The sequence below is a fragment of the Strix aluco genome, chromosome 2 (genome assembly GCF_031877795.1).
Source record: "Strix aluco isolate bStrAlu1 chromosome 2, bStrAlu1.hap1, whole genome shotgun sequence".
Lineage (NCBI taxonomy): Eukaryota > Metazoa > Chordata > Aves > Strigiformes > Strigidae > Strix > Strix aluco.
The window spans coordinates 113,514,250-113,541,023 of NC_133932.1; the positions used below are offsets into that span (position 1 = coordinate 113,514,250).

The 26,774-nt window shown below is 38.3% G+C and overlaps 1 protein-coding gene across 4 annotated transcripts in view; it reads right to left on the reverse strand.

Moving 5' to 3' along the window:
* The window catches only part of FRY (FRY microtubule binding protein), a 198,494-nt gene that overhangs the window by 34,503 nt on the left and 137,217 nt on the right, over nucleotides 1-26,774 (reverse strand). For all 4 annotated transcript variants that reach the window (XM_074815878.1, XM_074815877.1, XM_074815876.1 and 1 more), the window contains 15 exons: nucleotides 26,150-26,232; nucleotides 22,874-23,024; nucleotides 22,197-22,300; nucleotides 18,516-18,701; nucleotides 16,313-16,511; nucleotides 15,549-15,670; nucleotides 14,484-14,671; nucleotides 13,459-13,553; nucleotides 11,169-11,770; nucleotides 9,347-9,444; nucleotides 9,084-9,254; nucleotides 3,360-3,500; nucleotides 2,436-2,615; nucleotides 1,221-1,382; nucleotides 314-388 (listed from right to left, as the gene is read on the reverse strand). In XM_074815878.1, the coding sequence (XP_074671979.1) occupies nucleotides 314-388; nucleotides 1,221-1,382; nucleotides 2,436-2,615; nucleotides 3,360-3,500; nucleotides 9,084-9,254; nucleotides 9,347-9,444; nucleotides 11,169-11,770; nucleotides 13,459-13,553; nucleotides 14,484-14,671; nucleotides 15,549-15,670; nucleotides 16,313-16,511; nucleotides 18,516-18,701; nucleotides 22,197-22,300; nucleotides 22,874-23,024; nucleotides 26,150-26,232 (2,557 nt within the window). The remainder of the gene's footprint in view (nucleotides 1-313; nucleotides 389-1,220; nucleotides 1,383-2,435; nucleotides 2,616-3,359; nucleotides 3,501-9,083; nucleotides 9,255-9,346; nucleotides 9,445-11,168; nucleotides 11,771-13,458; nucleotides 13,554-14,483; nucleotides 14,672-15,548; nucleotides 15,671-16,312; nucleotides 16,512-18,515; nucleotides 18,702-22,196; nucleotides 22,301-22,873; nucleotides 23,025-26,149; nucleotides 26,233-26,774) is intronic.

Below are 26,774 nucleotides of genomic sequence, written 5' to 3' on the forward strand. Positions count from 1 at the left end.
TTATAAAGGCTCTAGATTGGTAATACCAGAGGTTGTTACTCTCCACTCACTGAAATGGCGTAAGTAAAACCTACATCACAGATCTCTCACAGAAAAACTGTATGTAGCTCTGTAAGTAAATCATCTTTAAGTGAGAGGGCCATTCACTCACTGGTGTATATGCTGACAAATGCAGCATGGGCCAACACAAATGACAGTGATAGTAATGTGACATGCAACTTTGCAAATCAGGTCATCAACTCTGGGAAACAAAGTTCTTTTTAAATTTTAGGACACAATGAAACAAAGAAATGGTCAATACAAGGCTACTTACTGAAGGGTTTTTACTCAGCCCAACTTCCTGACCACATAGAGAAAGGACATGCACCAGCTTTTCCTTTGTTCTTTTCTAGAAAAGAAGATGTTTCTCAATTGAGTCTTTTTTTAACCACCCATTCTCCTGGTGGCTAGAAACATACATTAAGGATTTTTAATTAGGAGGAACCAAAGAATTAGTCATTAAGTGCTCTAAGGGTTGCTTTCAGAGTAAGTATGCATACAAGGAAACATAAAAATAGCTGTTAATGATTTTGGTGTTTATTATTTTTTAATTAGCCTATTAATTCTGTTGAGCATAATAAGGAAACATTGGATTGTGTGGACAGTTCAGAAGCTTAAAATTAAACACATGCATAATTATTTTTTGCAGAATTGGGCCTCAGTCACTGCTATATAATCTGCTATATTTAAAAAAAAGAGCAATAAATAAATTTATTCTGCATGGTTTTATTTTAACTGGCAGATAACCAAAAATCAATAAGGTAACCAAACATCACTTTTAGAAAAAGTTTTCCAAGGAATTCTTTTTACCGGATTTCCCAAGAAAACAACACTTAGAAAGCTGCACATGCTGTCTATCTGCTCTCCTTGCTAGTATCTGAACTCACCTGTCATTCTTAACTAAATCTGACCTAGAATTAGAAGTCTTAAAGAGATGTATTTCCTGCAGGTTGAAAGAAAAACACTGGCAGGAAGAAGACAGACATAACTCAGTCCATTTCTGAGTCCAAGGAAGACATTCAGAACACACAGCCAGATGTTGTGCTGCCACTGCCCCAACCAGCCAGCAGCACTGCATAGGGCACAGAGGGCACAAGCATTTAAGAACCTAAGTGTGTGCTAATTCAGCTTCTCCAAGGGCAACTTGTTAATGAATAGTGGGCTACTTAAAAGGAGTTTACCTGAGAGTATTGAGGTCTCTTCCAGCTCACAGGAACAAGGACATTGGAGTTGGATCCTGATGAGGTTGAAGAAGTGCTCCGGGTGACAGCCATTGCCCTGGGTTTACCATCTCGTCCAGAAGAACTTTGCAGCTCATCATACCGTCTCCCAATAATTGGAGTCTTAAATAGAGAGGTAATTATTTACTAGTGCTATGCTCCAGGATGAACTTATTGCAGGAAAAGATTACTCTGAAGACCATATACAGGGGTAAAACAAGGAGTGCACCAAATTTCATGCCACTTGGTATGCATGTTATTTTCCACTGTGAACGTCTGAGTAACAGTTGCCATACTTAGTATGTAGTGCTTATGTTCATGAATAGCTAATACTCAAAGCAACTGTCAAACCAGTTTCTAACATAAGAACCATCAAAAAACCCAGAAAGCTTATGAAATCTATTTCAAATGCACATTTCTTGCACATGTTTTTAATGTTTTTTTCTGAAGAGTGTTGAACGCTCTGGCCCTCTTCCAACAAACATTAAAATGCTTTATTGGATCGACGACAGGATGCTCAGCATTTTCTAGAGATATACCTACATGAAACAGCAAGAAGAAACTCTTTATATAAATAGTACAAGATGCCTTTTTATGTTCAGATTTCCTTTCAACCTAGAAGTCTTACTATTATCTATATGAAAGTCTATAATGCTGCAAACAGTCCTGCAGGTTCATAACTATAAATACAGTGAGTTGCCCACTAAAGTCACTAGGACCATTCAGTTCTACAAAGTTAAAAGGTGTACAGGGTTTGCAAGACAAAGACTGCTGTAAAAGAGTTCAGTCAGAAGTCAGGCAGTACTCCCTTAAAGGACATACTTCTGTGTTTAACAGTTACAGAGAACATTGGTATAAGATGCTTGGAGGGGGATTTTATATATATCATATACTTATATATTATAGTTGGCATAACTGCAACACAGCTTTTCTGCCAAATAATTTTAAATACAACTAATAATTCCTTCACAAAAAAAATCTAGTAAAAATCAGAAAGAGCCCTCCAGCATGAATTGTTAAATATGTCACTGTGAATCAAAAAGAATTTAAGAGACTCAGTTTAGTAATTTTCTTTTCTTTCCCAACTTTTCAGCTTTCTTAAGAAGCTGCAACACATGCTTTAGGATTATCAAATGACAGAATTAAGGTTTTAAGTAGCAGAATTACAAACAGTACCTCTGAAATATCAAAATGAAACTCTAAAGTCTTCCCTGGTAGCTCCTTGGAGGCACTGTTCCACACTCGATGTATTTCCATTTTTGAAAGATCACTGTTTTGATAGGATGGTAAAACTAAACTGGCAGAACGAGAAACTACCAATTTCAGGATATTCAAGGCTTCTCTCCAGTGAATGCTCTAGAAATAGGTATATTTAATCAGCAAACAGAATGAAAGATTCACACACATTCAAGATTATTTACATTTTACAGTCATATTTTTTGCCACATAATAAAAATGTAGAATTGGAATACTACTGTTCTTTCTCTCTCTTGGCCAGTGACAGGGTACACACTTGCAGAATGTTTTCAACAGTAGAGACCAAAACTTGCCTAAGATGTCACTGTTAGGGAAATGGCCTGCAACCTGGGAGACCTGAGTGCAAGGCCAACTTGGCAAAGGATTTAAAATCTCCTACCTGAATGTCTTAATCAGTATGAATAAATATAAGGGCAGAATCCCCACTTAATAGAAAAGCTGATTTGACACAGGCTCTTTACAGCTGTGAATTCCTAGCAGAAATACGTATTTTTGCTTGCCAAGAATTAGGTGCAGAAGTCTCTGAAAGGAAGTGCTTATCCCACATCTCCCTCATGCTGATAATTAAAAAGAGTGGTCAGTCAGGCTCTGCCCGGTATTAAGCTTGCTCCTGATGTAGTGTGGCTGCAGCCTACTCCTTCCCACGCAGTGAACGCACAGCTGGGCATTTTATCTGAGGACATGGAGTCTGTGAGGCATTAGGACATTTATAAACTAGATACTACACTGGACAGTTGCAGTCCTCCCTGTGAATCTAGTCTTGAATTCTTATATAAAAAATAAAATTATTATAGTAAATACTGCTAAATTCCTGTGTTAATATAAAGAAGATACAGTATTTACCTGTACGTATTTTTCAATGGTTTTTAGCACTTCCATGTTAAACTGTTTCACAGGAATAGCTGACAGGTCCATATAACTAAGAAGACTGTAGATCATCTGTAAGAGGGACTGTTGCATACTAGGAAGGCCCTTTTCTAGTAGCTGTTAAAAAAAAAGTGAAGATAACTAAATTTGGAAATGTTTCTTCTTATAGAAAAAGCTACTAGTTTCATCAATACCATTTGTACTGTTAATATCTCTTCACTCACTTATTTTGCAATGCCATTTTACAACCATTTTACAAGTGATGATGATACAAGTGTGAAATAAAAGAGCTTTAAGTTGGGAGCCAAATGCTAGCCTGTTTTGATAAGGAAACGTACTTTTTATATATGTCTGGCCTAACTTATCCAGAAAACACATTCAGCAGTTGAGTAGACTAGTAGGCAAAATTTACACTGTAATTGGGGAAGCACATCCAATAAAAACAGGGAGTATCTTTTTATGCCTACCCTTGCTGAAAGTCAGTGAGAAAAAAGAAAACATGCTGAAGAAACAAAACTACTACTATTCAGGCATCAATATATATTTATCCAAATATACTTCACTGCCAGTGCTCACTGGCTGTAACTGCCAAGGAAACATTTTCTGTTAAGGAGGAGATGGAGTCCCTGGGCTCTCTTACTGCAGAGGCTAATACAAAGAAGGGCTTGATCTAAATCCCGGAATTTTGGAACACCTGAGCGTAGATCCCAGAATATCACAATGAACCTTGGAAAGGCAGCTGTGCTCATATATATACATTACAGTAATTCAGAAGGCGTACAGCCATGCTGTGTTTGTACATGTGTGTGAAATATCTCAGCTGAAAATTTCCTGGAAGGTAGCATGTTCTTTCATTGGTGACAGGTACTGTCCCACCCCACAAATTTCAGAGGCAATCAAATGTTATTGCTGGAGGTTACCAGAGGCTCAAGACTAGACTCTATCCTTCCGTTCAGGCTGACAAAAAATTTCTTCTAACATTGGTTACTAGAGATATTAGGATCTAGAAATCAATTACTTATAAAAACTCTATGCTGCCTCATGATTTCCATCAGAGAAAAATATCGATTGTTATCCAAGTGGAGTCTAGTAATTTATTAGATGCCCTTGATGGCCTGAATAAGGTTCCTCTTTTTACTGAATGAGAACGCTTCATGCCAGCCAAAATGGAATGATCAGGTAGGCCACACCTATCTCATCCCACTAAATATCTTCTGATTTCTTTCATCAGTAAAAGTAAGTAGTAATTAGTGATTCATAAAAAAATCAAGTAGGCACATTCCATTAACAGCACAATAGATGGAACTCACTATGCCTCATCTATTAATCTACAAAAAGACAACAAGAGTTTTTAAATTAAAGGTACTACATGGTAACCTGCTTCAGCCCATGGATACCTTTACTGAGAGATAAAATGTGCTTAGCTATTCTTATTCAAAACAGGGTTACAGACTTTTTCTTGCCTTCCATTAGGATCTTGCAATGGAAGCCTTGATTCCTTTCTTTTAAATAGTTTATATGATCCAGCACATCACCTAGTATACTCTTTCAGTGTAGGAATAAAGGATTAGAAGAAACTATCTGGATGAGAGAAGGAAATTTTTTTGTTCTCTGACAGAGGCTACTGCATCTGATAATCACTTTTGTGATAGGAAAAGGAATTCTTGAGAAATAATGGGAATTTTGTCTCTATTGCTGGTTAGAAAGCTATTCTGGGAACTATATCTCTGAAAGCTTCTAATTTCCATTCCAGTTTGTATACATTTGTTATCCACAGAATCCTTTGACTTAAACAGCTTTTGGCCCTTAAACTCTTAACATTTGTGGACTGTGTCAGTTTTCGCTTGTTCAGGTGATTCACAGTCCAAGTGTATACTTAAATACATCATACATTTGTAACAAGAAAGAATATTTCAGTTTAAAAAAAGAACAGCAACTTTAAAATGCATTTAGTACAATAAGAATTCTTTTGCTGCCAGAAGTGATGGAGTTGTGGTAACATCATTTAGATCGCTGTGTTCCAGGACAAAGAGTTTCCACTGTATTTTTAAGAAGATTTTTTTTTTTTTGACTCTGGTCCATGTGAATTGTTTGAGGAATTGTGGATTCCTCTCCTGTTAGTGTGTGGTAACTATCTGGGTCTTATCTGGGTTTAGGGATCCACATTCCATTAGCAACATTTGACCTCCTTCTGAAGCAGCAACTAACCCAGGACTAGGTAGAGAGCAGAGACTCCTCCTTCAAGGGCTGCCTCAACTGGCTGCTGCTGGTTGATGTGGCTGCTGGGGTGCTGCCACAGGAGATAATCGCCTCTACCCCTCCAAATCTGGCAGCAGGTGAGAAGAGATACTCAGCTCCTAGACTATGCTGGTCAGTCACACAGTTGTTTTCTGTGTCCACTGAGAAAATAAAGAAGGCATTTCACAAGCCACATCTGATAGACAAGCTGTTAGGATAATGCCTCATCTAGGACATGCTTCCCCTTGCAACACAGATGTCTTATTCTCTAGTGACTCCTTGGTTTTGAACAGGTTATGACCGCTTATCTATCACAAGCAATCCTCTATCTAACAGAGAGGAGAAGGAAACATCTACCATGAGCATGTTACTATGCACTATGTGGTCTCTTGTCCCTTCTTCTGTATTAATAGCATTAGCTATTTAATTCCAAGCATGACCCTGGACTTGAATCACTAGTTTAACATGTAAATGTAATGACCCATGTAAATTCAGACATACTCATAGAATGATTATACTCTCATGGTACGAGGTTGATTTTTAAAAATATGAAAAAAACCTAACATAAAATCAATGTGAGCTTTCAGTAATGTGTTTGTATGCTTATTTTGGTAGTGGAGGTTCAAAGTTCTACTGCACTATTAAATAGTGATCTTTCCTCATCCTTGAGGAAATCCTTGAGATCCCCAAGTATTTTTCTAGAAGAAATGATCATTTATTGTGGATGGAGCTGTAATATGTAAAACTGAGTAAGGAGCACTGCTTGTTACTGTAAGGTTTGGATAAGACGACAGTTGAAATGTCTTATTTTATGTCAGGATCATACCCCTAGCACCAGCAACTAACTGCCATCAAATAGGTTAAATGCAATTTTTTGCCTGAATGGCAATAACTGAAGCTTTTACCTTCTGCCGAGAGCATTTGTTCTCATAGTCTTAACTTGTGGTAGAAAGTCCCCTTCTGAAGGTATACCTGTGTCTTTGGAGGGGTCACTGTTGCAACATAGATTTCCTCTGTTATTCTTAAACACTGCATGTCTCACAGTACCCCCCAGGCCCAAGCACTGGGGACTGAGCCAGGACTGTTAAAGCCCAAAACTCTGTAACCATGTATATGACTATAACATTCAACTGTGGATTACCCACTGGAGCTGTTAACCCATCTGGCTTTACCTATTGACAGTATATACCACAGCTGGTTTACAGGAGACAGGAGCACATTGTTTATGCTGGTCTGGGAATTAACTAAGAAGAAAAGGGGAAACATATTCTGAATGCTGGAAAAATCTTTTTCATGGCCACACCAGGCTGAACAAGATCGTTTCTTGTCTCTTGCTCCTCCTCCAGACTGGCAGCTACCCTATGCCCATACAAATATTCCGCAGACATGACTCAACAGAGCTGCAGTCAATGTAAATACAGAGAAAGGAAGTCCAGCTTACTACTCTGTCATCCTGCGATGATGGTGCTATGTGAGGAATGTGCCTTAATTACGCCCAAAAACCTGCCTGACTTGCCATTAATATAGTAGTGTGGTGCCAATCCACAGCAAGGGGGAAGTGCAAGGAAAGAGTCTCCAGATGCATGTCTAAACCCGTTTTGAGGGGAACAAGATCATGCAATGGCCTTTGTGGAAGTGTTGCAGCACTAATAACTGTATGTAGAGCACTGAAGGGAAAACAGGGGGCAAATGTTTTCCTAAGGCTGGGAAAGCAAAGGAGAAAGATTTTAAAGCTCAATTTTTACAGCATTTAGGAATACAAGTTTCTGCTGTGAAGGAGACTCTGGGGGATTCAGAGAGAGACCTGGGGGTGTTGACTGACAGCCAGCTGAAGATGAGCCAGCAGTGTGCCCAGGTGGCCAAGAAGGCCAATGGTATCCTGGCTTGCATCAGAAATAGCGTGGCCAGCAGGGACAGGGAAGTGATCTTACCCCTGTACTCGGCACTGGTGAGGCCGCACCTCGATTACTGTGTTCAGTTTTGGGCCCCTCACTACAAAAAGGACATTGAATTACTCGAGCGTGTCCAGAGAAGGGCAACGAAGCTGGTGAAGGGTCTGGAGCACATGTCGTACGAGGAGCGGCTGAGGGAACTGGGGTTGTTTAGTCTGGAGAAGAGGAGGCTGAGGGGAGACCTCATCGCCCTCTACAACTCCCTGAAAGGAGGGTGCAGAGAGCTGGGGATGAGTCTCTTTAACCAGACGGAATGGCCTCAAGTTGTGCCACGGAAGGTTTAGACTAGATATTAGGAAGCATTTCTTTACAGAACGGGTTGTTGGGCGTTGGAATGGGCTGCCCAGGGAGGTGGTGGAGTCCCCATCCCTGGAGGTGTTTAAGAGTCGGGTTGACATAGCGCTGAGGGATATGGTGTAGTTGGGAACTGTCAATGTTAGGTTAATGGTTGGACTGGATGATCTTCAAGGTCTTTTCCAACCTAGATGATTCTGTGATTCTTTTTGAAGAGCTAATAGTTCTTCAGAGTTTTTTGAGTTTGAAAATACACTGAAAAACCTCAAGGTCCTGTTTTAGTCTCCTACAGGAGAGTTATGGCTTTCACCATCAGTTAAGATCTGATATGATTGTTTACTTAGAGCCTCCATGTGCAAACAAGGTGAGGAACTGGAACTTGAGGTAGCAGGGCCAAGTGTGCTCTGAAAGGCTCTTGAAAATCAGAGATGCTTAGTCAGTATCAGAGATCCTTTGGCAGAAGGGAGAATGAATCTGCTCCAAAAAACAAAGCTGCTATAAAGAAGCTAGTGAATTTAGGTCATGAATACAGAACTGTCTTCTCCCTGCACGAGAGGGGAGGCTGAAGGCATCTTACTACAGCAGGGAAGTGAAGGGATAAATCTGAGAACTCTACAACAAAATGGTGTCCTGATACCGATCCAACACACAAGGCAGAAGATCAAGTGGCTTTAAGCTAAAGAGCAGAACTGAGTCTTGGAACCCCAGCAACAACACTACAATAGCTCTATACTCCGCACACGAGAAATGTTAGGAGTAAGTGATGAGCACAGGGGAAAACCTGGGCAGCAAGATGATCCTATTCAGTGTTAGAGGAATGCATACAAATTTGTATCAAGAACCAGATCCTTATATAGTAGATGATATCTTACCTCTGCTGCTAAACCCCTTCTGGAATTAGTCCTTCCCTTATTTTCCTCAGTGGAATCTAAATAAATGTCCAGTTTCTCTCTCTTTCAGAGTGGAAAATCTGACTGGCTGATGAGGGAAGCTGCTTTAAGACGTATCAGCCCTGCAGACCTTTGCTGCCTTTTGTTTTAGCATTCAATATTGATTTCTTACAGTAATTCCCTTTCTTTCTGCTAATTTTTGCTTTTTATTCTTAACTATAAGTAACAGCTACAGGGATTCCCTGGTAATCTGCAGACAGACTTCAGCTCTTTGGGTTGTAAGGGAACAGAAGAGTTAAAACAGTAAAAAGTTTTTGAAAACTTACCTCAGCCAAATATGTAACCATACTCAAAGTAATATCAGCAAATGCTTCATGAAGGTAACGGCAAACCACATTTACCCAGGTAGCACAGTCCCTTGTATAGCTGTGTGTTTTATAAAGGGTCATGACATGTGCAAGATTTGATAGCTTGGGGTTCTTCTCCTCCAAACAAACCTAATTAAATATAAATGTCAAAACACATTAAGAACAAGGCAACTGCATTTACAGGATTTGAGGATGTATGAAACAGTAAATAACTTTGATACCTGAGCAATCCTTTCGGCTATATCTTTACAAAACTGGTTTGGGCTGTCAAAATGCTGAATTAAATGGGGCAGGAGACACAAAACATTCAGTGGAAATCCTAGAACAGGAAAACACAGAACAAAATGTGTATTTTGGACAGCAAAAGCCACAGTGATCTTTAGGTTGGTGTTTCATGGGAGGTCACGGTTTCAATATTACATTGGCTGTAAACTCACACAGACTCTGTCAACTTGTTCATGCCACTGGCCATGCCACATTTGTCTTAAAGAGGCCTTAATTTGAAAATAGAGTATATCTTTTAGGCAACAGTACTGTTATAAAGCATGAACCTGTTTCTGCAAACACTACTGCACAAACAAGTATTTACAGGATAAAATATCTCACAGAAGTACGTATCTTATTTCTGTTAGAGAGTATGTGTATCTTTTCCACTTAAGTGGCTTACTGACAGTCTTAACTGGTGGCATTTTCATTACTGCTGCTAAAACACAAAAAGAAATTCAGTGAGTATTGACAAATGAACAACTGTTTTGGTCAGGCTGCCAGGCACAGCTTCCATTGTTTTATACTGTTCAAGTTGTTGTTGTCGTTACTATTATTAAAAATTCTGATATAACTGGTCGGATGAGACTACTCAAATGGGTATTTCTGAAGCCAGGAGATGGCTCCTGCACCAAGTACCAGCCGCTGTCATTAGTGTAAGAGCTCTGTCTGGAGCTGGGATTCAGCTCTTCTGCACCAACTCATAGCTCAAGGTAGTTGATGAACTACAGGTAGTGACTGTAATGGGGAGCTATAACAAAAGCTGCTCCAGTTCAGGTGGGAGCTCAGAGCTCAGAAGTCAAGAAACTGTATCCAGACACAATCTGTTTTTTGAAAAGCAAGAATTTGTTCTATGAAAATAACTTTCTAACCGTTCATTCCATCTTCTCCTACACAATTAAACAAGTTGCCTAAGTTAGGAGCGTAATTTCCCTAGGCTTCCTCTATACTCAGGGAAAAGAAAAGATACCTCCAGATGGTACTGTCACAGCCCATGTGTGAATTGCCCAACTGAAGTCTGGAACACAGGCACCACACAGGTGCTTAGAGATGGGCAGGCTGTCCATGGCATTCATCCCCTTAGTCTGTGTCTAAGCTTGTTATGACTTAGTTGTGACACCTGCACAGTTGTCTTAATATCTGTGTTTCTGACTGAAACACAGTAGTAAAAATCTGGGACAATACAGAAACTCTCTTCAAGAAATATAATTAAGAAGTGGTCACATCCTCAGCTAAATAATTTGGAATTTCAAAATGTTGCTTTATTTCCTTATCACCCAGGCCTCTCTCCTCACTCACTAATGTGCTATTGCTGTTTATCTAAAAAGTGTACAAGAGTTTTTGATATTTATATTTCTAGGGAAAATCCCATAAAGCACTAATTTAAAATCAAGTCATTTGAAATATTCTGAAAATAATTAAATGGAAAAACTGGCCAAAATAGGTTCTAGAAAATTTGACAGTATCTCCTTACATATGCTTACTTTGTCAGCACTCAGAAACTTTATATGTTGCTAAGCCCTAGAAATGAAATGTGAAATAATACACGACTGCTCTCTTCTAAAACTTCATTGTGCAATACATTTACTTTTCAGAAACATGTTATACTGCTACGAAATTTCCAAACAGCCCACCCAGCTCAAAGCAAAAGTACATTATGCTATATTAGAAGAGAAAGAAAAAGTGCCATTTTCGGTTTTGTTCAGATAGCCTGATGAGGTCTGTCAACAAATGTCAAAGCACCAGTAACTGATAGAGAGGAAAGTATACTGATTTTACCTATAGCTTGAGAGGAATCCACCATGGATATTCTAGAGACCGGTGTCAGCAAACTAAAGAGCTGTAGTGTGAGATCAGTGGTAGTAAGGGAGGTGAATCCTTTCAGGAGTAGCTGCTGAAGCCCTGAGAAGTCTGCCCACTTCAGCTGCCCTTGCAACTTCTCTAACTTCTCCCTGTTTTCAGCTTTATCTAGTGGCAAATGAGCCAGAAGTTTATTCAGTAACCGCAATGCCATCAGATACTCGAACTCAAAATCCGATTCCATCAAAGCCACAGCAACCCAGAAGATGGTGGCTAGTAGGTTGGTTGGATTGTTAATATGGGATGGGTCAGTGAGACTGTCCTTTAGAGAAGATGAACTTCTTGTTTTAGAGGACAGGCCTTGTTGGGTGCATGCCTGAATTCTGTCTAGTGTGGCACTGCGTGGTGGGTCTGAGGACTTGTCCACATCTCCAAACTTTTTGGGTACAGAGAAGCTCCTCTGGTGCCTGCTTCGTTCAGCAGTGGCTGTGTTACCACTTGCAGGATTCACATTCAGCTGTCCTGTGCTCTTCCGGTTAGCAGTTAGTTTGGTGCTTGATGTTAAATCTGGCGAAGATGAACTGAAAAAAAAATATATAACATACATTGCAGTGTGTGAATGCACAGCTTGAAACTTGTACAAACTGGATGCAAGTTAAGTATTTATGAAACTGTAAATAAATATTTAAATGGAAAAAGTAAAACACCACACTTTCTATTGCAGCCTGTCTTTTTTTTCCAGAAGTGGCCACAGACATGACTAAAGTGAGGTTCACAGGGCACTGCACCAAACCAGAGGAGGACAGCCTACAGTCTAGACAGGTAAGAATGACACGGGGATAAGAGATACAGAGCTGTGAAGTGACTTGTGGAAATGCCCATATAACGGGGCAGTGGTAGAACTGAAAACAATTTTGGTCTTTAAAATGCCCTCATCAGTGGAGCAAACCCCAAACTTGGCAGAGCTGGTAGACAAAACACCCAATGGGTTACTGGCTAATGTGAGAACTATGATCAGAAAAAACAGCATATCTTAAGCAGAACCACAAATATGCCACATTTTCTTCAAGAAACCTGTCATGTGTCTGCCGAGGTTCTTGCTTGTCATTGCATCCTTCTCTGCCTGTATGTATCCTAAGACCTCTTCAAGATGGTTTACAGAAAATGGCACTGTGACATATGCCTCCTCATGGACTCTCATGTGATGACCCAGAAAATCCCTATTAATTATCTGTACAGATGAACATGCTGTGTTGATAACACGCAAGGGAAGTTTGTTTTGGAGAACGCCTAATTCCTGACTCTCTGGTCCCATTCCTACCTCATATGCTATGAGTCCCTACTGCCTATAATATTTGAAGAGGATCTTATGGAATCAATAGTGCCAGGGTAAAGAACACTGCATCCTACTGCTTTCTGGAGTGTTTCTTGCCCTTTCATCTTGCTCCTTCCTGAAATGTGCACTAAAGAAAGACAAATAGCTCTTAGTTTACAAAGTAGAAGCTGTATTTGCCTACCTCTACTCTATCAAAAGGCAATACTTGTGTTCTGCCATTGCAGTATAATACATAGCACCCTGCCTACTAGCTTCAGAAATGATAGCTCTTGTATTTTTGTTCTGCATGTAGCATGGTTACTTATGGACATTTTTCAAAAACGTTCCCTATTCTGTTGTTGCTATGAGGACTCAGATAGACATTAATCTCCCTCAGTACTGTCAACAGTTGTGTTATGGAAGGAGCCTGCAATTTCGGTCCATGCACAAAGGTCTACTTTAAGGCCATGGGTTTCACAAAAATGGTCTACACGTCTGGCAAAAGCCATGGGTTATGTACACATGGGACAAAATTCTCCCTAGTTTTATTGAGGAGAACAAACTATGATCATTTACTTCTTGGGGAATACTTTATCTGAGAATGACAGGTTGAATGAAACCAGTATTACAAAAAATATGTTTCTTCCCAGATATGTTTTCATGTACGTGGTACAAAGGTGCAAAAAATACAATATATTTAATGATGTTAAAGTAAGTTATAGCCAAGTGGCAGCAAGGCAGAATTTACAATGCATTGTAAAGTTCCATTAGTTGTACCAACGTTATTTTAACTATCGCAAAATTTGACTGATATGTGCTCTTAGTCTAGTTCTCTAAAGGTTACAAATGAGCTCAATCTTATCAAAATTATTTTATGCTGTCAGACTGCAGCACTGCACACTTAATATCATGAGACACTGAAAAAAAAAAGGTATAGTTAGAACAGGCTCTTACCGTGATAACACCGTCAAAAGATCACTGTTCTTCAAACAGTCAGACAGATTATCCACAGCAGCTTCCAAAGTAAGTAGTGCCTCCATTACATACCCCTATCAATGCATGAGGTTAACCATTTCAACAAAAACATTCAAAATAGTGAACATTTAAACATCTTCAGTTCATAAAAGGAATAGGCACCTACTGAAAACCTGTAATTTCTCCTGAAAAAAGAACAACATTCACATCAATGCCACTGCCCTGAACATTAAAATGTCACTACAAATGTGTTTTATTTTCTGCCACTGCACTGAATGATCTATGAAGGCATGCAAGAAGGGCACATATCTCATCAGAGGACTCGTAATAGCATACAGAACCTCTGACTTGCAGGTCACTGACACAAATTCTGCACAAGCAGTTGTGACAGAAAATTACTGTTGTCTTGTGGCAGTTTCATTACCTAAGTAAAACATGGAGGTGATGTCAGTCTGTTTCTTATTAAGAGATAGTAGTTCTCCTTACTAAGTCTTGAATCTTGCAATTAATAGTCTCTGATTGTAAAATTTTAGTCTGCTTAGCTAAACCAAATGAACATCATAGTTCACTAAAAGAGGACTGGATCAAATTGGGTCAGTGTAAGTTTTGTATTGTTATGGGTGGTGTGGAATTCTTTATTCCAAAAGATGTTAACATCTGAGAAATGAGGTGGTGTCTACTTCACGTTGTCAGATTACATCAGATAGGATGATGGGTTCCTTAAGCACAAATTAATGATGTGAAAAGGGGAAAAAAGATTTCATTTTGAGTGACATTTACTAAATGTTTTCTAGTTGTTCTCTTTAGAGCTATATAAGATTGCAACAGCCTGACGAAGGCTTTGATAAGGTACATACGGATTCAGTAAACTCAGAGGTAACCTTTTCCAAGGCCACATTCTACTTTGCATCACTTAACTCCAAAACACCTTGTTAAAATGGTAATTTTAAATTAAGTATACATTAAATCAACAGTACCAAGAAGCATTATGTACACATGCATACCTGAATCTCATCTCCATGCTCTCCAATAACTTCCACCAATCTTGACAGGAGGTCAGACAACGCATGTGCAGAAAGGGGTTGCTTTAGGGCCCTGAATATCTGGAAGGAGCGACCTGCGTAATGTCTTGAAGAGCTTGAAAGAGCTGTTTGTAAAGCAACTTCACTCAGATGCTGCTCCAAATGGAAACCTAAGCAAAAAACAGTATGTCAATTTTTTTTTTTTATGAAGGACTTTACTGTGGGTCATCAACAGGCTGAACCAACTCTGTGGGGAGGATATGCACTGTAGTGTATCCTGCAAACCCTGTGAGAAATGGAGATGCAGAAATGTCTGTGTTTGGGAGAACTTCCCACTGTTTATATTTATTTCACACAGAATATAAGAAAATAAACTGCAAAATCAAAATTCTGAATCTGCAAATGTTTTTCAGCAAAAACCTGAAATTCTTATTGTGATTTAAATTTTTTTAGAATTCCTGGACAAACTTGCAAACCATCCTTTATTTTTGCTGGCAGCAACACAGTAACTTCTGAACACTCCCAAACCTAAAGCCAAAGCGAATTAGGAGTCTTTCTACTAGCTTCAGAAGGCTTTCGATAAGATCTTAAATATAAATACTGATGCTGCAGTCTGCTTTGATCTTAGAAGATACTTAATTAGTGACTGTTGGTTTTCAAAATACAATCAGTACATTTCCTAAACTCTAAAAACATAATAAATTAAAACTAAATTTCTGCTGCCAGAAGAAATTTAACAAAGTACATTTACTTAGTAACTGTTATGTATTTTACCAACAGGACATAAAGGAGTTTTTATCTGGCAGAATCAATCAAAAGGCTTCCGGCTTCCTACCAACAGCTTTGAAGAAATGTTCAATTTAACATTCAGCCATAGTCCAATCTAACATGATTTTTTTAAAGCAAGTCTTTCATATGTCATACATCCTTGTTAAGACACACAATATGTCATACTTCTGCATAAGTGGATCTACTAAGTCACAGGATAAACATTCAGTGTGACCTTGAGGCAATATTCTTTGTTATGAAAGGAAAAAAAATTACTACCTGACTTGGAATCTTTAAATACAGATACAACATGACGCAGAAAATTAGTGAGCTGTTCAGCACTCTTGGTGTTCTGATTTTTGGGTGTGATATCTTCATGGCACCAAAGTGGACCAAATGCCCTTAAAGAAATACATAACAGTGCAAAATTTCTTTGAGTTTTCTGAAGTTAATGTAATCAGTTAAAATATATAAACTGCAAAGGCAATTAGGTATTTCCAGGGGCATAGCCTGGAAAATAGGCAACCGAACATAATTTTATGAGCAAAATACAAGTAAATAAATATTCCTATGCTGTATTTTACAAAACCTCTCTTTTAAAATATAAGTTATACCATTTAGAGAGCAGCATAAAGAAATCCCTGGTTTTTTATTTAACATTGCTTCTAGAATCTGCTGGCTGTAGTTGGTAGTTAATATTAGTTTCACCATGACCTTTCACTATGACCTGTTCACTTCCTATCTAATTTTATAATAATAAAACTGTCTTCTTCCATTAGTTCATTGTTGAACATAATACTATCAGTCAATTAAACATTTTATTTCTGTCAAGCAAGATTTTTTTCTTTTGCTCCTGACACTGTAGCGCTTTTAAGTACCTACCTACTTCTGTAAGTATTCATAAAAGAGGAATGGGAGTCTGTAATTACTCTAAAAGCTCAGTCATTTTCCTTTGAGTCTTTTAAGTTGCTACAGATAATTGTAGAGAAGACATGAAAGTATGTGTTTCAAGTACACACATATCCTCTGCTTATCTCCATTACCTGGTTGTCAGAAACTCAATTAATTTGTTTGCTTTTTCATCTGTTTCAGCAGCAGTGTCCATGTCCTCAACCTCTTGTGTAATCTGTGGGAGATTTCCACTGCTGCCTCCCAGACTGATACTGGAGGAGGTGGAGCTGGAGCTCAAGCCAGAGTCTGGCACCGGAGATGACTGGTACTCCCGCAGAAAGTCAAAGCCACCTGCCAGCCGAAAGGGAGGAGATAAAGATGGAATGCACTGTTGGGCAGCATTACAGATGGAAGTGTCCACCAAGCAGCTCTTTTCAGAGTCAGGAGCAGAAACCTTCTACTGGGAAACATGAGGAAAACCTGCAGAACATAACAACCCTCAAACGGCTATGGGAGTGAAAATGGTACTGTGTTTCTAAATGTGCAGAATCCAATATAAAATGAAAAATATCAAAGTCAAGATTTTTTTTTTTACTGTATGAGGGCTACAGTACTTGAAAAACAAATGTTTCAGGACATTTTACGTTCAGAAGTACAACTTTTTGTAAAGGGAATTTTGAACTTGGCTAAGTGCATGCAAAGTTCAGCTCACTTCTCTAGGCTACTCTGATGAGGAAAAAACCTCTGCAAGGTGGAATTTTTAGGACAATAATGTTGTCCTAATTTTACAAATGTAATTGAAACGAAGACATGAATGTTTAAGGCTTCTGTTCAACACCTTTAGTAATTGGAAACACTGGACTACTCATACTAAATATTTTCAGCATTAAGATTAAACATTTGAGTAAGAATTTTGCTAAGTCAAAAGCTCACCACACAACTTCCAGGCTGAAATTAGAAACTAAGACCTTTTTTCTTAAGGCTGTATCTACAACAGAAAAACTGGCCTTGCGAGAAGACTGAGAGCAGGAGGGGCCTCTCTGCTGACAAAAGCCATTGCAGGAGACTGTAAATTTAGTTGCCTGACATTATGTGAAACAAACCTGAGCTGAAGTATTTCCAGTTAGGATTCTTTGCTATAGCTACTCACTCATATTCTCACTTTTTATATTAGCTGCTCAAAAAAGAGTCCAAATACAAAGTTTTGATAACTTCTTGGGCATGAGAGGCCCAGACAAAGGGTACCAATTATGTTTTTCAGACACAGGAATGAAAACAGTTTTTCATTCTGGCAGAAAAACAATAATATAATTTTAATGTAAGAATTTTATCCTGTATTTAATAGTTTATGGACATGCATTGGAAAAGAGATCTACACAACTCAAGACAGGAAATTTACATATGATGTAATTTTGCACAGACATTACTCAGAATGAAACCTCGATGGCCAAACTAATTCATTAATCTGAAATACCTATCCCTTCTTCTCATTGCTTTAAAATAATTTTTTTGGGTCTCATAAAAAAAAATCAGTTATCAACTAATATTCTTTATAAAGCCAAACTATTTGTTTTAGTTATATTCCTAAAGAACCACTAATGCCACTAATTTGATAATTTTCATTTCCCACTGTATGGTAAAGTTCCTCACCCTTTCCCAGACAACTAATGCTACCTCTGTAACTCTACAATGGTTCTATGATTCCTTCAAATCTCAACAGTATGCTTTCTTTTAATAATATTACATGACAACAGTAAATTTAGCTAGCAGCTTTTTACAAACTGTTCCCAACCAACCTGTTAAAAACAGGTAAATTGGCCAAAGTTAACAGAACACCTATCTCAGCAGAGGTCTGAAGTAAGCCTTCTAATGCAGAAACAGATTTCAGGAGAGAAATGAAGTGTATCTGTGATATAAAGGAGGGTGTATATCATGTGAAATTTAATTTAATAATGGAAAATCTGAGCTGCACATTTTGCTGCTCTTCCTGTGTGGGAATTATTTATTCATTTCTTTTGAAGGTTGAGGAGTGATTGCCCTCATTTAAAGTAGTCCCAGCTCCCTGAGGGGGAAGTTAGGAAGTTATTAGCCGCATTAATGTTTAAAATTCTACATTATATATTTTGCCTTACATCAGATAGCTTTCTCACTATCATGAAAAGTTATCTAATAATAATTTGGGCACATCTCTAGGGTAGTTAATGTGGAATTAATATTAATGGGAACTGTTCATATTTGCCACTTTACTACTCTAATTTATCAAAACTGTTACATTTTAGGAAAGTAACCTTGACTTCCTACTTCCAAAAACCTCACAGTATAATGCAATGTTCTTTTCTTCTTTTGCTTTATTACCTGTATAAAGATATTCAGGCAAGTATGCTGGCTGTACTGTCAGAGTCTTGGTCTCATTCATCTCTCTGGTCTGAAGAAGCACTGATGCAATGGCTTGATAGTTGCTATTGCAAGATAATGCAATCAAAAGGTGAAGCAGTAACTTTTTACTGTGTTCAAAGACCTCAGGGCGGTAATGGTCAAGACCTAAAAGAAAAGGTTACAGCAATCACTGAATATGAAGTAGTAACAAACAAGTTCACATTCCAGAAACAGCAAAAATTCCAAGGCAATTCATGGCAACAGTGCAAACAAACAAAAGGTGTAGTATTTCCAGATATGGTTACTAGTGTTTTTGTTTAAATGTATGTGTATAGTTAAGTTTCCAGACTGAGGTCCCATACAGGAGGTACAAAACAATGTGTGGCAATACAACTTTATACATTGTCTTTCTGCAGTGTTAACTGGACCGGCTAGAAAACCTCTAAAGATGAGAAATTCTTGGTGATGGTTGTAATTACATTGCTAACCTCAGTAGCTGGCTTTCTTGCACAGACATCAGTTTTACAACAAGTGCAAACTGTAAGAGGTAGATACTGATTTATTAAGGAAGGAACTGATAGACAAAATCCCTCAAAAAAGAACTTCAGCTACCAGTGAGCAGCATGAGAAATTAGCCACCAGCTCAGGGTGCTGAACTGAAACTGAAGGTCTAGAATTGAAAGACTCTGATCTGGTTAGCACTACGGCTGTTTGTAAGATTTTAACACAACCTGAATAATTCACAAATTGCAAATATAAAGGAAACAGATGCTTGTAAAATAAACTGCACTCTGTGGTAGTAATCTCTTTCCAAATCTCTTTCAGTACCTTTCAAGATATTTAAAAATACTGTCTTCCATTTAGGGGCAGTTTCAGTGCTGAAAAATTGAATTGTTTGCTTCTTCAGCTCCTCTCTCCTCAGGACATATTTCCCTTTAAAAAACAGCTTCTTCGTTACACTAAGTGGCAGCAGCCAACAGGTCTTTCAAGTCAAGTGTTTTCTAATATATTCCAGTCACGCTGGTTCTGCAGTCTGGCCTGCAAAAATGAAGCTGCTCATACTGCCATATTCTCAACAATGAGTTTTTGGCTCCTATGGGCATGTCTTTGGGGGTTCTGTAATCCTTGGTCTTACTCATCTGTCTACAGGCTTCTCCAAAAGAACCATGGCCAACCTGACCACCTCTTTTTCAGCTTCTTCAGCTTTCTGCTCCTATTCTCCTTTCTCCATTTCCTTCCACCTGCCAGGAGATAATGAACCCATCCTACCCTGTTCTAACATACACTGAAAAGGATATAAAAAGTTCTTTTAATTAAAAATAAATTCTATATTGGCAGTACTTGTGACTGAAATCCTGTTAAACCCTAGGGTTGTATGAAAGTATTGACATAGATATGTTAACTATGAAGTGAGAAGGACAGTTCAGTCTTTGTGCTTGTCCAGTTGCTGGGCCCTTCTTTAACTTGGAAATGTTCCCGAGCGGGTAAACTTCTGTGATGTGGACACATTTCCATGGGAAAGGAATCTAGCTGCTCAACTAATTTTGCACTGGTTGCAAAAGAGTTTTTAAACAGCAGTGATTTTCAGGCACTACTGACAGGCAGGTTCACACCAGCAGCCTGCCTCTCTACTTCACTATCAGTACTACAAACCATCCAATAGCCTATTAAACACATACACTGCCAAATTCTTTCATTTCAGTATTTTCTCACTCATTCCAATAAATGGAAGGATACAGGGCTCTCCAGCTAGCCACCATACCAATTTCCAGTTTCCAGTTTCCTTTTCAGTCAGATGCATCTGCCTGCTCACAGTGCAGCAGGACAGAAATACTTCATTTTCAATCACATTCACACCTTTGGCTAACATGTGTAGCATAACTTACACCATCACAACAGAGCTCTACTGCAAAACACAGAACAAGTTTCCACAGAAGGTATAACAACTCTAGAGAAATTGAAGTCTGGAAGCTGTGATCTCATTTTAGTTACCACTAAACCAGTTACATTTAGCTACCAGTTACATTTAGCTTTAATTTCACATTTGAGATTTGAGAGTTCTTAACCAAGGGACTATCTCAAATGGTATTCGTAAATTTCTATTTATTTCTTATGAAAAACTGTAAAGTTGAAAAATTATTGCATGAACAAATCAGTAAAGATATTTTCATAATGGATTACTAATACTGTAACTCTGTTTCTGCATATGTTTATTTGCATGGCCCCCTGATGGCTCCTTACAGCTGTCTTAACTGAAGTGGCCTCACTGCTGCATACTACCCTTGTCTTAAGTTATTAATCTATTCTTGTGAGAATTTCTTACTGTAAACACCAGTTTTCTCACACTTGTTGCTGATCATACTAAAGATGTTGTTCGATCAGTTGAAGGTTATTGATTTGATTCATACACCTATCCAGTTCTCTTTCAGCTCCCTCTTACACTTAGAAAGTTCACAGCAATATAAAAAGAAGTAAAAAATTGTTATGGGCAGCCACAAAATAGCTTTAGTGAAGAATATATGTGAAACGTCGTATTGAAACTGACCCTGGGAGTCCCATCCAACACAGTCTTGGCTCTTACTCTTGTGTTTCATTAGATGTTTGCTGAAATCAATATATGAATATATGAAGCTTGAGTATTTGATGAGTGTGCATTTAAAAAAAAAACCCATTTCATAAAAAAATTTCAAACAGAACAGCAGGTAACAGAGTAGCAGAAAAGGAGAATGACGTATCTTCTTCAACTATATACAGAAGTATACCACATATATTCTACCATTGTGCCTGTAACCTCCCAATTTAATCTTTTTTGCCTGCTGAACAACAGACTCTTCCCAGATTGCCAGTGAATAGACTTAATGGTAACTATGGTGACTGAATGAGAAGTGGACTGTGATCTCCAGTTATAATAAATTTATTTCACAAATGCCTGGCTGTGTTTATTTGTGAAAACTATTATCAACCACAGAAGTTAGGGAATGGCTTTATAATTCTAAATACTCTTGTATGCTAAAAAATTAGGCCACTCACTTTTCATAATGTTAAGTGGCAGGATAAGGAAAGTATCACCCTCCGGCTGAACTGTGTAACGGTCAAGAACAGACATAGCAGTGGGGAAAAAGCAGTACCTCTATGCTCAGGTATATAAGGGAACACACTGATGACAAAGTATTCCATTAGCAGTGAAATTAATGAAGCTTGCTTTCCAGTGGTCTGTGTCCTACCTTCACTATCTCTGCAATACAGTAATCTCAGCTCTCTTACATAATATTTTTGCAAAGGCTAGAGACAGCACTGGTGTGTGTAGTCGAGGTCTAAGGCATGTGCTGACTGTCCACCTGCCCATCACAAACCAGACTGTACAAAAGCTGAGTTTTGCCTGATTTTCTCACAGGGGGGGCTATGGGTTTTTTAGAGATATTTTAGGAAGTGAATCACCTTCAAATTTCTACCCACCTCTCAAATTTGGGTGAAATTGGCCAAAATATTCAAAAGCTTCAAAGTTTTGAGACTAATTCACAGACTGCATTGCCTCGGGCTTTTTTTTTTTTAGGAAATCATAATGAAAAACATAAGGCACACAACTCTACAGCTTCAGCAAAACTAAACTAAAATGAGAGGAGTACATTTATACTTAATTTCTTGTTCTGTTGCTCTTACCTAAAAAGAGAGCATGTAGCAATAAAGGGAGGTGAAGAGCCCAATCTTCTCTCACACTGTGATCCACTACCATCTCAGTCATGAAGATGACAGCAATATTGCACCTGGAAATTAAATCACAGTATCAGTTTGAAACCTCTTGCAGATATGAAAACAGTAACATGATGGCAATTTCTGAAGAAATAAACAATCTTTACATTTTCAAATTTGTAGCATTTCTTCTCAGTACGATTAATGCTGAAGCACCTTAGTTACAGTATTAAGCAGGTAAGTACCCATTACTGAAAAGAACACTATTACTGTCAATACAAATTATGTAAAAGAGGAATTTCAGAATATGCACAGCCTAGTTAGAATAAAAGATCAAGGGCAAAAAAAGTGTTATGAATAGCAGCCACAGAGACTTGGGAAAGAGAAATTTTCCTTTTCTGTTCTAGTTGTCTCTTCAGTCTGATTCTTATCAGAAAGTGATGTCCTACATTGTAAACAGGCTTTCTGGTAGAAATCTGGTAGAATTGCAAGCCTTCACTGAATGCTGATTTTAGCACTGGAAATCAGCAGAAATTGAAGGTATGATTTTCTGATGTTCTTAGTGGTGGGACAGTTGGATTGGTGTTGGTCAACCAGTAAGAGGAAGCATCTCACTGTCTGACACGTCAGAACAAGAAACTGCTCACCTATGAAGGGGTCCCCGGGGTGTGATGGTTTCTGGGAGGTAGTCCACAAGCGGTGCCCAACATCCTCCATTGTAAGGCATGGGCAGGGGATGTGGTTGTTTGGTTTCAACAATATTCAATAACCAGCTTGTATATGGAGAAACAGGATCATCTGTGTGGAAAAGCATTAAAACAGAGTGCATAAAAACCAAGTCTGGTTACCTATTTTGGAGAAATAATAAAATAGAGTTTATGCTAATGTATCAGCTCAGCTGTTTGGAATGATGTGATAAGATGACATGAGGTTTTCAAATTCCTGTGTTCAATAACAAGTGATGCATTTTTAATCTCTCTTTCACGCTGCTGGAAATTAAACAGATTCCAGGCAGCACTGAGTGGTAGAAGCTGCAGCTGAATCCCTGCTGTCAGTAGCTTTGGATACAGATCACAAAGCACCAAGCAACAGACATTCTCTTCAAAAATGAGAGAAAAGTTCAGCCAATGAAGCTGCTGTCAGAAGCCATCTGCTGCAAGGAGCTGCATACCAGTGACACATTCTTGCAGCTCCTCACCAGTGCCCTGCTAAGCAATGCTACAAAGGCAGAAGTTAAATGTCCTGAATTAGGAAGGAGGCATAAGGAATGCAAAAAACATCTTCAGGGTAATTTTCTTTCAACAGGGACGAATTGCATCTTGAATTTCTCAAAGATGTATTTAGCTTTGCTTCAGTATGACAGCTGCTGTGTTAATAAGCAATAGGTTTTTTTCTTCCACCTGTTTATCTGCAATGATGTGGGTCAAGTAAGTTATTTCTACCACTTTCTGTCTTCTCTTGGCTGCACAGCTTTGTTCCATCTCTCCTGTATTCTGTTCTCTCTCATTCTCGATTTTCCCATTGGTCAGCTTTTGTTTCCCAGGTCTGGCAGTCTGTGATACACTGCCACAGAAAGTATCCTTTCCAGGCCTGTTCTTGACATATATCCAAACATTGCCCTTTGTGAATTTTTAATGAGAGCATTATTTTTTGCTCTGTTTTTTTTGTTACACTTTTGCTTTTTAGGTAGGTTTGAAACTCTCAACACTTTCCTTTTTTGACAGCGTGTATCTGATGCTTGTTGGCTTTGCCACAGGAAACAAAACTGCTTTGATGCCTACAAAAGTATCAGAGCTAGCTTCTTCTAACACACATCACTTCTTGGTTCTGACAAAAAGTCTTCAGGTTTCCAGATATTCAGGAGCTCTTCAATACAGTAGCTGTTCCTCCAATTATTACTGAAATGTCAACTTTATCATGCCCATTCTTCAGTGTTAGTCTTCCAAGGAGCACTTTAGACCTTTATGATTTAGACCGCTACTTATTTCTCTCATACTCTGGAGGATGACTTATTAGTTACAGATAAAGAAAAACAAACTGACCAAATAATGTAGCAAAGTATAGCATTTTCACATATTCATCTTATATGGATTAACCAGGTAATGTTTCTCAGATGCTTTTCACATAAAAAAACACTGCCCAGTCACTACTTATTACTACCAACTTAAGTGTTTCACATAAAACTGCTTCATGAAGTCCACACTAATACCTAGCTCTTCGCTCATGTTTTCACAGGTTTATGTGCAGACTGAGAAAAAAAAAGTACTTTGCACCTTAACATACAATCTTTGCCTGAACAAAGCAGTTTCTGTGCAGAGTTGCGTTCCCTATTTATATCCTCAGCAATACATGTATGCTCAAGTGAACTGGAGAAGCCATACCACCAATTCCTTTGCAGCCTGGGCTGCCTGCCAGAGGGAATAAGTTGCACTTTCTTAATGGAGGTTGCATTATTTATCTTGTAGAATCACAAATGGTATTAGAATTACCCTTTCTTTTAGAGTTATACATAAATGTCGGTAGCAAAGTAAAATGTATTTTATTTTATATCTAGGTATTTGTATGCTTGCAGAAGGAACCCCTGTGAGAAGCAAACCTTGCATAAATATTCACAGTACTATAAAGCTTGCAGGCACAGGCAGGAAAAAACATTTGGGCACTGGCTTGAAGAGACATTCCAAAGGAGCGAAGAAAATTTCAGTATTTTTTAACCTTTTATTACTCTAACTCTTGTCAAAACCAGCAACTGGTGAAGAATGTTCTGATAATACATTGTTTTGTTTTGAAAGATTGTTCATGCAGATCAGATTAGTGCTGTGCTCCAATTAACATGTGCTGAAGAATTTTTAGTAGCTGCCATAAGAAAAACAAGACAAGTCTACTAAGAACCACTGAATTTAATGTTACACACTTTTCTGTGTATTTAAATACTACACTATGTACTTACCCAATATTTTGTAAATATTGTGCTTCATTATTAAAAATAGTTCTTGATATACGTTAAATTTTCCTATCGTATTGTACTTGACAGTGTTTCCATATTTTGTAGAAGAGTATTGCCAAAAAATTACTTAAAGAATATATAAAATCTTTACTTTTTATGTCAAATTACTGTCCCAAAATGGTGTCCATAGCACCAAGACAAGACATTATGGCCTCTATATTATTTGACCTGGCTTTATTGAGCTAGAGATGAAAGTAAATGAAAAGGTCTTGCCTTTTTTACATTTGGTTAGGGCCTAGCTGAAACCTGTAAATTGGCTTCCTTACAATTCACATCTGAAATGAAGTCAAACCATCCGACTCCTAAAATTTACACTGTTATTCATTAGTTCACAGAAATAGCTTGGTTTTCTTTGGAATCTCTGCTGAGCATCAAGTGTCCATTTACAGTCCATTTAGCAGAAACACATAAAGAACAACAGGTGTGCTCAGGAGCACTATCTCACTCTCCCCTCTAACAAAGGTTTGCACAGTGCAGCCAGAAACTGGTTGCAGACAGCAGAGAAAAGCTAGAGGAGATAAGACCTCATTTTTAGAAACTTTTGAATCTCTTCTTCATGCTCATATAACATCACTCTATTTGGAGGGAAATACTGGCAAAGGGCGCAATTCACTCCCTGTAATGCTCTTGGAAGTCTTTTGCCTTGCCATGAAAGAAAGGTTCAGGGTGATACTGTCTGAAGGATTCTCTGCTGCTGCCTTCTGTGAAGTTCTCTGGCCTTTAAATAGGTTTGACTGAGCCCAGGTTAAACAAAGGAAATTAATTAAATGAGGTATGAAGGTAAAATAAGGACACTCCTTTTACGGTGATGTTACATTACTGTTTATACAGAACTTAAATAGCCTCCACCATCCATAAGAATGTTTTCCTCTCCCACCAAAACACCAGAAATTTCATCAAAGTGAGTAATAGAACTTACTTTTGTCATCATCATAAGATCCTCCAGAGCTATTACTGTACCTTGATTCTAGTCGGGTATGTGCTCTGATTACATTACTGAACCTTCAAATACAAGAAAAATCTTAATTAAAAATACAGACTGGTGTTAAACATCTGGACTATATGCTTACTCTACAAAAAAAAGCATTTCCTTAAGCATGCACTTTTATATGGGAGTAGACAGCAATGTAAATGAAATGCTGTTTCCTTCCACAAAAGAATAATTTTGCAGCCAGTTTCTGAAAAGTTCTAACAGTGTGCTCCTGTGTCACAAGCTTTTAAAATTTAGCAGAGGGAAAAATCTCATGCTGCAAACGTGTGATTTTCTTGAAGCAAGAAACTGTGCTAAGGCTGAACTGAGATATAAACTGTTCACAACTAGTATTTTGTCACAGCCCATGTTCCTGGGTAAAATTCTGGCAACCTGCTAAAGCAGTAACTGAGGGAATAGTCCAAAGTCAAGCTCACACTGGTATCAAACGCTGCAGCAGATCACTCTTCAATAGGAAAATCCAGCAACTGCCAGAGCAGACCTAGCAGAATAGTTAAGGTATATGAGAGCCAGAACAAACTGTTCACAGCTGTTCTCAAATCTGCCACAGATC